The sequence below is a fragment of the Pleurodeles waltl genome, chromosome 11, assembly GCF_031143425.1.
Source record: "Pleurodeles waltl isolate 20211129_DDA chromosome 11, aPleWal1.hap1.20221129, whole genome shotgun sequence".
NCBI classification, from domain to species: Eukaryota; Metazoa; Chordata; class Amphibia; order Caudata; family Salamandridae; genus Pleurodeles; species Pleurodeles waltl.
The window spans coordinates 17,679,498-17,695,812 of NC_090450.1; the positions used below are offsets into that span (position 1 = coordinate 17,679,498).

Genomic DNA, 16,315 nt, shown 5'->3' on the forward strand with positions numbered 1-16,315 from the left:
TCAAAGCCCATAGGCGGCTAAACTGAACAAAACATACCATGTGCTACTGGTGAACATTGAGCAACTAATATGCGCAGTGGTGAAACACAAAGTCATTGGTCAAAACAAAATTTAACAAATGGCAGTACAATTGGGTATAGTGCTGGGATTGGCTCTGACACAGTATCCAAATTTAAGATGAGACACCCCATAATCTCCAATGGGGGATGAAAGAAATTAACCTGATGTGCAGTAGGCCATTTTCCCCTCCCCATCTAGAGCTTGCGGTGGTGAGGGATGCAGTCACTATTTGTGATCTGCTAGGTAATCCCAGCTGAGTTGCCTAGACAGTTCAGCCTGTTCCAAAGGTGAAGAGCCTCTTGGCACAAGACCCAGGGCACCTGCCTACCCTGTTTGTATTTTGTTTTACCATACGGCAGTGGTGCTTTACCACATGGTAGTGGAGTTATCTATGAGTACCTGCTTCCATTTGCTCTTGATGGACTGGAGAAACAAGTTACCTACCTTCTGTAACACCTTATCTTGTAGAGACTATATTTAGCTGCAGATTCCTTATCTTTGAATTTCCCCAGGCGTCAGATTGGATCCAGAAACTTTTGCTTGAGCAAAACCCCTGCATGCACTGTCAGGTGGCTCCGTTCGGTTCTGCGTGGCATCGTCAGCGGCACAAGATGTGACTAATAGTGTACTAATAGTGACTGCAGTCTGAGGTGGCATAGGACATCTTCAAGGGATAGGGGGAACCCCAGGGAATGTGCAGTGTCCCAGCTTTTGTACTTAGTAGTTTCCAAGGCTGCTTTTGCTCAGAGGCACCTTTCGTTTGGATTGAAGTTCAGGATTCTTATATGCTTTACTGCTTCTGCCTTTCATGCCCAGAGTCCTGAAAAAGATCAGGTACAACCAAGCCCAGATCATTCTAGTGGCCCCAGACTAAACCAGAACTTATGGCCATGAGCATTTGTCCTCTGATCCAGCTGCCTGTTCCAGAAGTCCTACTGTTGCAGCAACATGGCAGGGATCCTCATCAGAGCCTGCACAACCTACGACTCCATGCCTGGAAACTGAACGGCAACAGTTAAAAGTTTTTGATCTCCCTTTGTAGTAGTGAATGTCATCCCGGCAGTAGGCATCCTTTGACTAAATTAATTTGTTGTATGGTGTTTCTCCTGAAATATCCAACCTTTTGTTTTAAAAGCTTCTAACCACAGATTCCTTTCCTTTTGAATATTCCACCGACATCAGATTGACAGTGCTTGTGAGTGTCAGAAGGTGATGCCTAGGGGTGGACAAAGAATTCTGCTCTGCTGGCTGAGTTCGTAGAGTTTTTCTCAATCCGCGCTCCCTGAAGGGTGCAGAGTTCTGAAAAACTCCACAAAATGATGCAGAGCAGAGCTTTTTCTCTCGCCCGCCAACGTTAAGTTGGTGAGCGCAAGAAATCAGTTGCAGTAGGCCGTGACCTCATGCGATCAGAAAGCTGCCGCTCGGGTTGAGGAAGCTGCCAATCGAGTAGAAAATCTACTTGAGTGGAAGAAAGAAGTTGGCGCTCTCTGGCACTCCGTGTGATGCCTTTTGAACTGATGTTGCAGTGCAGGAGAAACTCTAGTGCTGAAAATCAGTGCAAACAGCGCGACTTACCCAAACTCTGCCACTTGCGGAGCTCCGCGGAGCGGTGTGGATTTTTTTGGCACTTTGAGGAGTTCCATGCAGCAGAACTCTGCGAACTCCGCCCAGGCCTAGTGGTACCATGCAGCTCCGGCATTGATGCTGTTCTGCTCTGGAAATGAGGTCCACAGCCTATGTAGGCCACTTCCAAGTGCTGACATCCGTTGTGCTCTACCTGCAGTGCCTGGTGGGACAGGAGCATTTTCAGTTCGCTGTAATCCGAATTGGTCTCACCAGTGCCTCTCGGGTACTCACAAAATTGATGACGGTGGCGGCAGCACACCTTGGGAGGTCAGGGGTGCCAACCTTCCTCTACCAGGATGGTATGCTGTGAAGGCAGGCACCACCTCTAGACTACAGCAAACCTCCTGCCATCTTTGGGATTCACTTATCAGTGTGCCAAAATCACACCAGTCCCCTTCTCAGTCGCTACCTTTCATCTTAGCAATTCTGGACGTATGTCAATTTTGTGCTTTTCCAATGGGAAAGAGTGTTCAGGTCGCTCTGTCTATAATCCCCATCTTTCTGCTTTGGTCCTGGTTTTCAGTGACGTTGACTCTGAGGCTGCTGGGACTGATAACCTCCTCCATCCTTTCAGTCGAGAATGCTAAGTGGCATACGCAGGCTCTGCAGTACGATGTGAAGTCTCAGCCGGCCTAATATCAAGGAAACCTCACTGACCACGTTCAGATTTCAATGGTCACTGCGCATTCCTCCCCAAAATGTTCATGCTTTTCCTTTTAGAGCAGTCAATCACACTGTTAGATTTCTCCACCCTGCCTGATCAATCTGAAGAGGAAGAGAGACTTTATCACCTAAAACCAAAGAGAACTCTAAAGTTTTTATGTTACTTGTACCAAGGACCATTGGGTGGAAATCAGCCTTTTGTGAGGTTATCTGGGCTGAAGAAGGGAAAGGTTCTGCAGAAGGGAACCATAGCTACATCTTTTCTCAGTCATATTGTGTAGCGAAATCTGCTATGGATTGACCAAAAAAGATCCTCCGGATGGCCTGGGCACTCATTCTACCAGAGCAAAGTCTACTATCAGTGTGCTGGCTCGCAGTGTACCAGTCTTGGTCCAATGACTGGAACAGATATTTTAAAAATGGTAAGTCAGTGCACAGAGGTGGCGACTATGATGGTGCCCTGACATCATCTCCAGGGCAGGACAGCTCCAACGTAGAGCAACTGGACACCGACTACTGACGAACAAGGAAAATTCAAAGAAAAATTTCCAGATCTATTATGGAACCTGGGAGTATTCACAAGGTGAGGAATTTTCTGCTTAGGTAGAATATCCACCATAAAAGAGCATTACGGAAGGTAAGTAACTTTTTTATTGTGCTTCAAGTCCAAGATCTGTGATTTAAAAAAAAAATACAAACAAAACTATTCTGGCATGGTTACAGTATAAATCAAAAGGCCCTAAGGATGGATGAATGAATACATTAATTATTTTGGCTGGAGGGTGCAGTAAACAAACACAGCTGGACCAAGCTCATTGTTTTATTTTTTATTTTAGGCTTCAGAAAGTTGCAAGAGACAGGGGTACCAAGTGCATCTAATGCTAAAGACGCCCCTACACTGGTTAACTGGAAACCCCACCTTGAAAATGTTGACACATCTATTAAGGTACATCTGAAAGGATTTGGATGGTATTTTACTGTGTGAATTTGCTGAAGTCCCAACAACAGTGCTATTTGAGTTAGTGTTTTTTGACTGTGATACCAGTAGCCACGATTTATGTAAAGAAGTGAGACCTATGCCTGGACTCTTCATGTTTATTGGCCGCTCTTCTCTTTGGTGACAGCAGGCCTACTCTGTGTGCTGAAGTGAGGCATACACTCACATTCTGTGCATAAAACAGTTGCATGTGCTGTTTGTAGATCTAGTGTTAGCCAAGATATATATATATATATTTTAAATGTATGCACAATACTTTAAAGGGGCTTTCAGCCAGCTTTCTTCATGCATTGGTCTCTGTGTGCCATTAACATTTTGCTACCCTCCACTACAGCATACAGCATGAGTTAAGAGGTCAGCCCACTTCAGCCACTGGATAACATCATTTTGGGTGACTGCATTTTGCTCTTTCACAAGGAGCTCATCCGTACCCAAGCTAACTCCCTTTATACTAGGGAGCCACGTGATGGCACAGACCACATTCCAAATTTTATGAGTACCTGTTCTCTGCTCAGTGCTGTTATAAATTCCTTTTAGGAGTGTCATTTATCTTACTGCTGGTATTTCACAGCTTAAGCGATTGCGTCCATGTGAAACTGCTCTGTATTAAATTGTCAAAAGCTTCAATATTACACATGTGAATTCATAAGCAGACAATTCTTCAGAACATGTTTATTCTGGGCACAGTTTCTGCAATTGTCCTTTAATAAACTTTGCCCAAGAAGAAAACCAGAATTTATCATGTATATGTGTATAATTTGTAGCACTTGTAACCCATTTTTTAAATTGTCTTCTTTCCTTTCTTCTATTTTTTTTCTCTTTCCCACTTTCCCTTTTTCTTTCATTATTTAATTCCTTCCTTCTTTACTTTCTTTATTTTTTTCCTTCTTTACTCCAGTATTGGAACCTTTATAGATTCACATGCTTGAATCATTCCCCGTCGTAGAGATGGGAGTCCCCGGTACCGTATAATAGCAATGCAAAGTTAAATATATATAGCATGAAGGCCCTTCAATTTTGTAACCTATCATAGTCTTTTTGAGAAAAGAGACCAAACCTGTCTGTCAGCCAACCAGGCTGCTCTGCAATCTAGAACACTCGTGAGAGAAGCATCAGTCACTCAGATTTTCTACTGCACGTTATGCTGGGGAGTCTGCTCAGTTATTTCCTCTTGGAAACGTTCAGCTGATATTTCTGCTGGAGAAGTATTATTTTGATTCCCTTAATGTTCTACACATAGAGCTTTATTTGTACTGACCTTCTTTCATCATGTAAGACAAAGAGAAGAAAAGCCTCTTCAGGGCATGCAGTATCTGTGGAAAAAGGAGGCTTCATTCAGAAGACCCTCACAAGGACTGCATTTATTGCCTCTATCCTGTTCATTCTGCCAAGGACCGTAAGGTATGTTGAACCGTTTCAAGAAAAATATTGCAGGATAGAGAGTGAAGGCTGCTAATCTGTCTCCAAAAAGTCAAGATGAGGAAAGAGCCAGTTTCTGACATGGATAGTGAGGATTCCTCTTGGTCCTCTTGAAAGATCTCATAAAAGGGAAATATCACCCCATTCAAGATCCTCCTCTGTGCATCCCAAAAAGGCCTCAAAATAGACCACTCATTGGTCTTACAAGGGCCGCAGTCCTTTAGCGTCTCCTCAGTAAGGCAACTCATCCTCTTCTTAAAAAAAAAAAAAAAAAAGGATTCCAAGTCATTCGCCTCCATCAAAGGTCAGTCATTCTTTTAAGAAACCTTCCTCAGCTGTGGCTACAACGTTGTCCACCACCTCTTCCTTCTCATCGACGATGTCCACATCAATGGCATCCAGGACTAGACCGTCAACGACACTGAGGACGAATCCATCTTCGATGGCTATTTCTTTGTCGACCTCATCCCTACACCATCATCTCCATCACCCAAACCAGTATATGAGCAGTGTATGAGCATACCTTCAAGACTTAGAGGTCAGTGGCAAATTGCAGAAGGGTTAGCACATCAAGCTGCTAGAGCTCAAGGCAGTACATCTAGCTCTGCAGGCTTTCGTTCCCAGGATAAAAAAACTCAACGGGTCTCATACGAACAGACAATGCGATGACGATGCACTACATAAACAAACAAGGAGGTACGAGATTACTTTCCCTCTCTTGAGAGTCTCAAGACATCTGGAATTGGTCCATCTGAAATGGAGTGCATCTAAGAGTGGAACATGTGCCAGGGAAACAAAACAAGATGGCGTACACTCTCAGCAGGCTAAGGTCCTCTTGGCCTGAGTGGGAATTAAATCAGGGAACAATCAACAAGATCTTCTCACAGTGGGACAAACCAAATCTAGACCTCTTTGCAAAGCCCCAGAACATTGAATGCAGATTCTTTGCAAGCTGGCATCACCACCCAGGATGGTGGGGGAATGTGTTTTTAATGGCATGGTCCGGAATCTTTGCTTACACCTTCCCGCCCATTCCCCGGATTCCAAAAGTACTCACGAAAATGAAAAATGAGTCTTGCAGAATACTACTAGTAGCCCCAAGGTAGCCTCGCCAACACTGGTTTACAGAGCTTCTCCTTCTCAGAGAAACCTCACATCCCACTGAGAGTGTAACCTTATTACTGACAATGAGCAAAGATCAGGTTCTGCACCCAGATCCCCAGCCTCTCCATTTATCAGGCTGGCTCTGTATCACAATTAATTTGCCCATCTAAACATCTCACAGTACAAGCAAATCTTATTCTCACAAATGGAAACAATTTTTCTTATGGTGTCAACAGGTGTGGACACATCCCCTGTCCTCATCACTGGAACAGATATTGCCATACCTGTTACATTTGGCATGCTAAGGATTGGCTCATGCCTCCATCAGAGTTCACTTGGCTGCCATATCTCGGTTCAGACAGTCACCCAGATCCCCCTCATTATGGTCTTCCAGACTAATCAAACAGTTCCTCAAAGGCTTTTTTGGAGTTTTCCCTCCAGTCAGAACTCCTCCATCTTGGCATCTAAACACGGTGCTATCACAGCTCACGAAATACCTATTTGAGCCTATTCACAAAGCAGATTTTAAGTACTTATCTTGGAAGGTTGCTCTCCTTGTGGCCCTGACTTCGGCCAGGTGTATCAGTGAAATCCAAGCTCTCACTATTCAGGAACCCATCCTACAATTTAGAGAAGAAAGGGTTATCCTTCTAAAAAATCCAAAGTTTATACCTAAAGTGCCTTCAGACTTTCATCTCAATGAGCCTTTGATCTGAAAGACCTTGTTTCCAAACCATTGAACTCTGGCTGAAAAGGCTCTTAATTTTTGGACATCAAGAGGTGCGTACAATTCTACATAGACAGGACCAAGACTTCCCATAAGTCTAATCAGCTATTTGTGGCTTACAGTGTACCATGGAAATAGCAACTCCTTTCCAAACTGAGCATGGATAGCTGCTACGATTCACTTTTGTCACCAGGCAGCAGGAACGCCATTACAGACGTTGGTGCATGCTCATTCCACAAGATCTATACAAACTTCAACTGCACTGTTTGTTGGTGTGCCACTCCAAGACATTTGCAGAGCAGCTCCCTGGAAGAATACCCACACCTTTACGCAACTCTACTGGCTGGACTCATCCCCTAAAAGGGACACTCCTGTAGGTAAAGCAGTTCCAATGCATCTTTTCCGGTAAAAGGTGAGCTACCGCCTTCTTCCCACCATCCTTTTTTTCTGGTGCTGCACATTGCATAAGTTATAATGTGTTTCTTTTTTTTAGTAACTTCATATGGAACTGTTTTTCATATGTTTAACCACATCCTATGACTTGAGTACAGAGTTAGGTCATAAATAATACTATGTTTGAGTATGCATTTTTCTGCTGTGATATTTAGAAAGGTTTGTATTCTTATCTTATTATATTGCAATGTGCTGTTATTGCTGCTTTCTACTCTGATTCAAGCATGTGAATCTATGAAAGTTCCACTACTGGATTAAGAAAATAAATTACCTGAAACTGCAGTTCCCCAGTATTGGAATATTTCATAGATTCACATGCAACCCTCCATCTTTCCCTGAGAAGCTCACCTTTTCCCTTCTATTTATGGTTCTCCTACATTTGTGCTATGGTAAATCTGAGCGACTTGGGCTTCTCTCAGGAGTGTTCTAGAGGGTTAGGGCAGAGGGACTGGCTGACAAATAGGTTTGGTCTCTTTTTTTAAATAGACTATGATAGGTTGCAAAATTGAAGGACCTAGGGCCTTCATGTTATATATATTTAACTTTGCATTGCTATTATATGGTACCGGGTACTCCCATCTCGACGACGGGGAATGATTCAAGCATGTGAATCTATGAAAGATTCCAATACTGGAGAACTACAGTTGCATGTAAGTAACTTCTTTTCTTCTTTCTTTGCTTCTTTCTTTCTTTCATTTTTCCTTCATTCCATCCCTTTTTTCTTTTATTCCTTCTTTTCTTTTTTCTTCCTTTCTTTTATTTATTTTTTCAATTTTTCTTGCTTTCCTTTTTCATTCATTCTTTCATTCCCTATTTCTTTTCTATTTCTTTCATTACTTTTTCCTTCTTTGTTTTTCTTTTGTCTTTGCACTTTTCATGCTTTCTTTCTCTGGCCTTCTTTATTGCCTTCTTTCCTGCTTTCATTTATTTTTTCCTTTCTTCTTTCTTTCTTTCAGTCTTTCTGTCTTTCGTGCTTTCATTTCATCTTTTTTGATTTAATTCCTTCTTTCTCGCTTTCATTTCTTCTTTTCTTCTTTCTCTTATCTTCCTTCTTTTCTGCCTTCCTTCTCTTTTCTTCCTTTGTATCTTTCTATTTTTAATTCACTGCTTTTATTTTATTCTTTCTTTCTTGCTTACTTTCATTCCTTCTTTCCTTCTTTTTTGCTTGCTGTCTTGCTATTCTTTCTTTCTTTCCTTCTTTCTATCTGTATTTCTAACTTTTGTTATTTTTTCTGTCTTTTCTTTCCTTCTTTATAGTTTTTTCCTTTCCTTTCTTACTTCTCTTCTTTCTTTCCTTCTTTCTTACTTTCATTCTTTCCTTCTCTCTCTTTCTTGATTTTTTTTTGCTTCTTTCTTTCCATTTTTCTTGTCTTCCTTATTTATTGCCTTCTTTCTTTCTTGCATTTCTTTCCTTCCTTCTTTCTTTCCTTCTCTGCTTCCTTTCCTTCATTTATTTTTCATTCTTTACTTATTTTCTGCATCCTTTCCCTCTTTCGTTCCTCTTTTTTTTAGAGGCTGGCAGCCAGTAACACAACAACTGGCTTTTTTAGGTCTGTGCTAGCCAAAACTGTTTGACTTTACTAAAATGATGCACCTGACTTAGTTACTTATAAGTAGTCCACTTCAGTGCCAGGGAGTACCAGGATACTATTTTTTTTTTTTTTTTTTTAATACAAATTTTTTTTGGGGCCTTTAAGCAATATTTTTCAGATTGACAAGTGCCTGGTAGCTTTTCAAACAAAGTTTTGCAAAAGCCTTGACAAAACCAGAGTTGCAGAAAGGCTGGTGGGCGACATCTTGACTTTGCCAGTTCCTGTTTGTGATGCACTCTTGTGATACCTTTCAATCCTATTTCTATTATATGACAAAATAAACTGAGCTGCTGGACTGGAGGCAAAGGCTCCTGTTGCTGATCGTGCCTATCTCAGTACATATATTTACATTTTAAATAATAATAAAAACCTGCTACTATCCAGTGTACTCTGTTTAACAGGTTTGGATAGAAGAAAGGAAATGTTAGTACTGCTAAGATTAAATCTTGGCACCTTCAGGTCACAGCAGATGTGAACATCGAGAAATGAATTCAGTCACCTTGCTGGATAATGGATAAAGTGTTGTATGATTTTAGTCTTCACTATGAAGATCAGCCTGTCTCTAATACTGTTTGTTATGTTTTTTATTTTTTCACAGACAAAAATAGCCAGGCCACAGCTGCTGTCTGAAAGCTTATCTACTGACTCGGGGAACTCAGGCAAGTGAAAGAGCCTGCCAGACGCATCTTCTATGATCTTTTAGCTGGTCCTGAAAGCTGAGAAGCAAACACGTTCTGCAAAATTCAAGGAAAATCTCTCTACGAGCTGATATAACCTCACATACAAACTAGCCACCAGACCAATCTTTTAAAAAGTATCAGCAAGCATGCCATCTGCATTGGACAGATCAGTGTCAATGGCGAAGAAGTCACAGTGAAACAAACTTTCAACTAATTACCCATCATACAAACAGCATATTGTACTTAAAATCACCATGTTCCAATATTTTTAGATTATTCTTAATGCCTATATTTCTTTTCTTTGTTACATTATACCAAAGATCGTATTGCTTAAATTATGAATTTTTAACAAATGTGTAGCAATGGTCATGGCTGAGATTTTGGGCATGGGTTGTGCCCAGACCAGAGTCCACCCAACGGGAGGTTTTGCACTCAGGTAAAATACTGTCTGAACAATGTGGCATGCAACTCTTGATAATGAAGGATTTGCGAAGTGGAAATCCAGAGTATTGAGCTGATGCAGGACTAAAAATGGAATACTCCAGACCCACCTCCTGCAGAAGAATCCTGAGAGTGGCTTTTGGCACTAAAGACAGTGTGCCAGCTGCTCCTTTATTAAGGTGACATTTTCTCTGTATGGATTAGATATAATACTGCACAGGATTCAATGACATCATCGACTGGAGGGCTCGGTAGCGCCATAAAAGGGCTCGGTAGCGCCATAAAAGTTCTGTTCAATTTCCATGTTGATGGTGGCGCTTTACGGTGCCAGAGTCAATCCCATGGCTCTCAACTGTACCGCCCAATTCATTTGGGGACTTTTCGCTGATGTCAAATCACATTATTAAATGCCCGTTGTGCTGCCAGGCTAGTGCCTATGTCATTGTGCCAAACTCACTCATTGCTACAGGGAAAAGGTGACACAGGTGTGGGGAAGGCATTCCTTACTGTGCCCTGGGGGTATTGCAGTGTTACTTATATTGGGATAGCCATGAATGTGCCTAAATCTTGCACAATATAGTAAATGAGAAAGAATATATATTTTTATATCAGTCTGTACGTAATTATTTAGAATCATCTTATTTTTTTATCTATGTACAATTGAAGAATGTTCATGTATGATATGTTTTGATTTAAAGTGTCATCATGTGTAACCTATATGTAGTAATATATCACACTTCTATGATAAATAGTTATCTAAAATTGATTAGCTTACTCAATACATATTGCTGCCTGCATTTCCCTTTAGTGTAAAATGCAATAAAAGCTTTTTTTGATTATGAACATTATCCCTTGTTTGAGTTGCTTGAAATTTAACATCATTTCATATAGAGTACACCAAAACCAAAATTGTTCAAGATGCGAAGGCTGGGACATGGGGGAGAAGGTCCTGGAAGTGTGGTAAGTGTTTTCCCTTGCAAAAACACGTGCTTCCACCTTGAAATATAGAGGAACTGGTTCAGAAACCATAGAAGTTTGTAGCCATCTCGTGTGCTTTGTGGAATGAGCATGCAACACACTATAGGAAGGTACTGGCGCATCCTGCCAGGAGGAAAAAAAACAAAAGTACACGCTCCATTAGCATGTGAGCATATGCCAAAGTCGAATGATCTATACGATGTAACAAGGATCACCCTTTTACGTGCTCTAAGCGCCTGCTGTAAATCCTGGAAGGTGCTCCAAGCATATGCTTAAATCCTGGAAGGTGCTCCAAGTGTGTGCTATGAATCATGGAATGCGCTCCAAGTGCGTGCTGTAAATCCTGGAAGGTGCTCCAAGCATATGCTGTAAATCCTGGAAGGTGCTCCAAGTGTGTGCTATGAATCATGGAATGCGCTCCAAGCGCGTGCTATGAATCATGGAATGCGCTTCAAGCGCGTGCTGTAAATCCTGGAAGGCGCTCCAAGCATATGCTGTAAATCCTGGAATGCGTAGCAAGCGCATACTGTAAATCCTGGAAGAAGCTCCAAGCATGTGCTATGAATACTGGAATGCGCTCTAAGCACGAGTTATGAATCCTGGAATGCACCTCAAGCATGTGCTGTAAATCCTGGAATGCGCTCCAAGTGCGAGTTATGAAACTTGGAATGCGCTCCAAGTGCATGCTGTGAGTCCCAGGCGGTGCTCCAAGTGCATGCTGTAAATCATGGAATGCACTCTAAGTGTGTGCTATAGGGTGACCAGACGTCCCAGATTTCCCCAGACAGTCCCGTTTTTTAGAGGACTGTCCCGGTGTCCCAACGCTTCTCTTTATTTTAAACAAATGTCCCAGTTTTTGGGACAAAGTTCAGATTATCGAGGGAAGCATAAGTTAAAGGTATTCTCTTCTTTAACAGACGCCTATAAAGTATGAAATAGTTAAATTTATCTGTTACTGTCAGGCAACACAGTCCCCAGCAGAGAGACAAGTGGGGAGCAGAGAGAGGTGGGTGGGGGTGGGTTAAGGGGTGCAGGGTGGGAGGTCAAGTCATAGATAATTTTATATGTGTAGTCTTGGAAATGTGTGTGTGTGTATATGTGTATATAAATATATATATATATATATATAAACACACACATGTATAGGCACACATTCACAAACTACGCATAAAAACGGCACATGCAACTAGACAACTAGAATGACCTGAAGGAGAGCTCCCTGTGCTGGAGGCAATTTTTAAGGTACAAAACACAGTTGTGAAGAAAATCCATATGTAGACCACAGTGCTGAAGAGCATTGTTTCTGTCTTAACCAATGAAAGTTTTTTTTGTTTTTTATTAAACAATTGTTCTATTTTTTTTTTATTTTGCTACATCTATGATTATAATATCTTCATAGTTCATACCATGTAATTTTGAGGGAATAAAATGGAAGAACTCCAGAGGGCGGGCTTGCAAGCCCCCCCCACCAGAAATAAATAACACAGTGGGGAGCCGCAGCCAACTGCCAATAGGTCAAAGGAGCCACAGGTCAAAAAAGTTTGGGAACCACTGCCCTAGGCCATTGCCCACCGAAGGGCAAAAATAATAACAAGCGTGGGAGACTTTAAAAAAAAAAAAAATTGGCAAAATCTGCGGATCAACCACAGCGTTCGCTCCCCCAAAAAATGTTTAAATGCTTTTTTGCCCTAGCAGGGTCCCCGGTCAACACCAAGACAAGCAAGGGGATTAGGGTATTCGAACCATGCCCCCTTTTCTTCTTTCTTTTTTTTTGGGGGGGGGCTTTTTTTTTTTTTTAGGGCTTTTTTTTTTTTTTTTTTTGAGTCTGCTGAATCTGAGTCCCAAAATGACTGCCAATCCATACCGGCAGCCAATCAGATCTCAGCAGGAGATCTCAGGGACCCTTGGCCCTGGATATCTATATTTTGTTCCCCTTTAACATTTCAAAAGGTACTGAATGGATTTACACCACAAAACAAAAAGGGTGTTTTACAAACCAAGAGCTACCTTTCTGCCACATTTGGTGTAATTCCATCCAGTGGCTTGGGCTGTGGTTGTATCTAAAATCTTTATGGGTATTAACATGGAAAACATTTTTTTGACACCCCTCTTTTTCTCAGCCCCCACTTGACAGATCACCCCAAAAGCTTTCCATGCACAAGACCCAAGTTGACAACTTTTTTAAAAAAAATCATGAGGATTCGTTAAACAGTGCTAAAGATATAGCCAAGTCAAAAAACGCTTAATATAACTACCACTGGTGACCACCAGTACGTAAACTAAATGTGTCTGTGTGTGTGTGTGTGTGCATATGCAAATTGCAGTGTTACAGGAACCACATGTTGGAGGGACTATGCTGTGTTTGTGATTAAAGTGAGAATTCCCCTGGGAGAGAACAGGTTAGAAACTTTTCCATGACTTGGGTCTTCTTACAGACCTCCGTGGACTATCATTTAAGCATTGCCTAATTCAGGTATGCCTGCTAAAGCAGGTGTTACAGTTGAAATACTGCTACTGTTGATTGTATGTCATGAATAGGTCCATGTAGTGATTGTTGTAATCATTGGTATGTTTCTGTTTACTCTGGTTTGTACTTGAGGTTGGTTCACTTTGTTATTTGAGGTGATATCTGGGTTGACTTTGCAGTATCTCCTTTAAGTCGAAGACAGTTAAGCTTCAAAATATTTATTCTTCATAACATACATTGAATATAATTTTTAACAATATCAGTCTTTTTCAGTTTTAACCATTTCTCGGTTTCCATAGTTTTGTTTGCTCAAAATACCTAATTGTATGTTGCAACAGAATGCAGCACTGTGATATCCACTCCCCTTAGAGGCTGCCATGTCTCACCTCAGATTTTCTAGTACGAGTGTGAAGATATTAATGTTATCACATATGTGAGTTTCATGTGAATCTTTAAAAGAAACCAATACCAGAGAACTAAGGCTAAAGGTCAGTAACTTTTTTTCTTCTTCAGCATTGGATCTTTCATAGATTCACATTTGTTTATCATATTAGTAAGCAGTTAAACAATATAAGCATGATCATTATTGCAGTTGTCAAAGAGCTATATTTAATTGCCACGGAGTTGGAGGATGCTCCAACAGGTGTTAAACTCCACACAGTCCTCTTAAGAGCACTCTTAAAAATTGACTATAAGGATGTTATATTGGAGATTTTCTTAAAATATGATAGAGCTACTAAATGCTCTTTAACTGATAGATGACATAGACCTGCTCATTCCAGATATAATAGATTGGGCAAAACCGCCCAGGTGGAGATGATATATGATGAATATTATTATCCAGACACAATACATTGAATTAGTTCCATTTATACTTGTAAGTTCTGTTTGTTGTTTCCACTCTGGCTTTAGCAAAGATGTTTTTTGCTTATCTCAGCACCTTGAGAGCCTCACAGGTGAGTAGTGCGCTATACAACTGCTATGATTGATTGATTGATGTCTGTGAACTCATTGTGCTCAGGGTTCAAACAGATAAGTTTAACAATTTCAGGTCTGGATGATGTATTTGGCCCTTAAGTAGGGTCAACAAATCATGACTTGTTTTTTGTTGAATATGACACTGCTCCAATAAAAGTAGATTGGTGAACCAACATTGTTTGGGTCACGTGGAAGCTACTAATGTTACATTGCATAGTTTCCTCATTATATTGTTATGTACTTTTGAAACTACGGATACTGGAGGAAAGAGCACACAAAGATTCCTGACCATACTATTCAAAACACATTCCCACAAGACCCTGGTTGTTGAGGACAACCGGAGTAAAATTGTAATTTCTGATTCTGGGTGGTCACCAACAGATCTAACTTTGGTTTGCCCCAAAGACTGGAGATTTCAGTCCCAATTTATTGGTTTATCTCCTTTTTTGTGCGAGCTCTTTGACATCCTGCTCAAAGTGTCTGCCTATTGCTTATTGGTGCCAGACACATACTCCATTGTTAGCCAGATGTTATGCTCCATTGACCATTCTAAAAACGATTGAGCTTCCACAACAACGATCAAGATCTCATTCACATAAAGTCATCTCTCTAGACAATGGAAAAAAAGTAATTTCTTCAGGGCGACGCAAACTGAGCCCCTGGCCTCAATGGCCCTCCTCAGGCAATCTTTAAAGGAAATTCCCAACACTGGGCTGAACAACTGTGTCACCTTAATAACCACATCCTTCCCCATCAGGCAGTACCGACAGCTGGCGGGGTCTATCATAGCCCTGATCCAAAATGCTGGAAAAAGACACTACCATCAAACTACAGGCTGATCGCTCTATTAAATGGGGATGCAACATAAGTTGCCAAAAGTTTGCTGGCAAACCTGACCAAATGGGCAACGGAAAATTCACTAGTTTTTGTGAATCAAACAGGGTTTATTAAAAACACAGGAACAGTTACAAACATCTTAACTCTCATGTTATTAATTGATAAAACAAGATGCCACTCTCAGAACCTCCACCTCTGTGTCGTAGACTTTCACTCTGCCTTTGACACAGTACAGCACAACTCTCACTGGTGCAAACTTCGGGGTATCTCTACAATGCTCCCCAAAGCTATCCAAGTATTACACACCAACACTTGGACACAGATATGACAGGACTCTGGTACAACTGTTTCAAGGAAAATACACGAGTAGTGGCCTGGAAACGGGATGTCTCCTTGCCTGATTCCTGTTTAATTTGTATTTAGTAGACCTCTTATCAGTTCTTTATGAAGTAAATTTGAACGCCCCAACACTGTCTGATTGTAATGCTTCCCTCATGTTGTATGCCAAAGAAGTAATCCTGATCAGTTACATGAAAGCTGGTCTGCGGAGGGTAATAAACGCCATTGCAGCCTATGCGGCAGAACATGGTCTCCAAGTCAATCTTAAGAAAACTAAAACAATGCTAGTCAGCACAAGAAGAAGCCCATCACCAATATTACACCTGGAAGGCTGCACCCCAGAATCAGTGAAAGGATATATGGTGGTAATCATAGATTTAGGAGGCTCCTTCAAAACCCACAGTCATTCAGTACTAAAAAAAAAAGTAATTCTCTAACATCTGCCTTCTGCTCCTTAAGGAACACACTAAAAGGTTTGTCTCTCCAACCATCACAACAAGTTATGGCTGCAAAATTTCCTCCCTCAGTAGTGTGCCAAGTGGAAGTTCTCAGGGGGAATGCAGACAAAGTAATTGATAACGCTATCGTCACTATCACTCGATCTCCCTGCTACACAGTACGCCGAAGATCCTAGCCAGGGTAGTTCTGGCAAAATTGGAAAACTAGGCTGCGGAGTCCCCGGGACTTTCAGGTGTACAGTTTGGGTTCCGCCCTGGCATGGGAACCATCAAGCAGACTTTTAATTTATATCGTATTGTACAGAAATATTGGAAGGCCAAAAAAAATGTATCCATCTGACCTTCATGGACTTAACATGTCCCTTTGGTACAGTGGATTGGTCTAGACTTTGGTCAATTATGGCTCAATTAGGGATTGACAACACAATTATAGCATTGCTTCTAGACTCCATGCCCATACCACAGCCACAATTCGGTACAGCAGGGAAGGGGATCG

General features: G+C 41.4%; 1 protein-coding gene across 5 annotated transcripts in view; it reads left to right on the forward strand.

Annotated features, from left to right (window-relative positions):
- The window catches only part of LOC138265246 (mucin-4-like), a 422,755-nt gene extending 412,151 nt beyond the window's left edge, over window positions 1–10,604 (forward strand). For all 5 annotated transcript variants that reach the window (XM_069212831.1, XM_069212835.1, XM_069212833.1 and 2 more), the window contains 2 exons: window positions 3,186–3,295; window positions 9,240–10,604. In XM_069212831.1, coding sequence (XP_069068932.1) covers window positions 3,186–3,295; window positions 9,240–9,308 — 179 coding nt within the window. In that variant the 3' untranslated portion in view covers window positions 9,309–10,604. The remainder of the gene's footprint in view (window positions 1–3,185; window positions 3,296–9,239) is intronic.
- The last annotated feature ends 5,711 nt before the right edge of the window (window positions 10,605–16,315 follow it).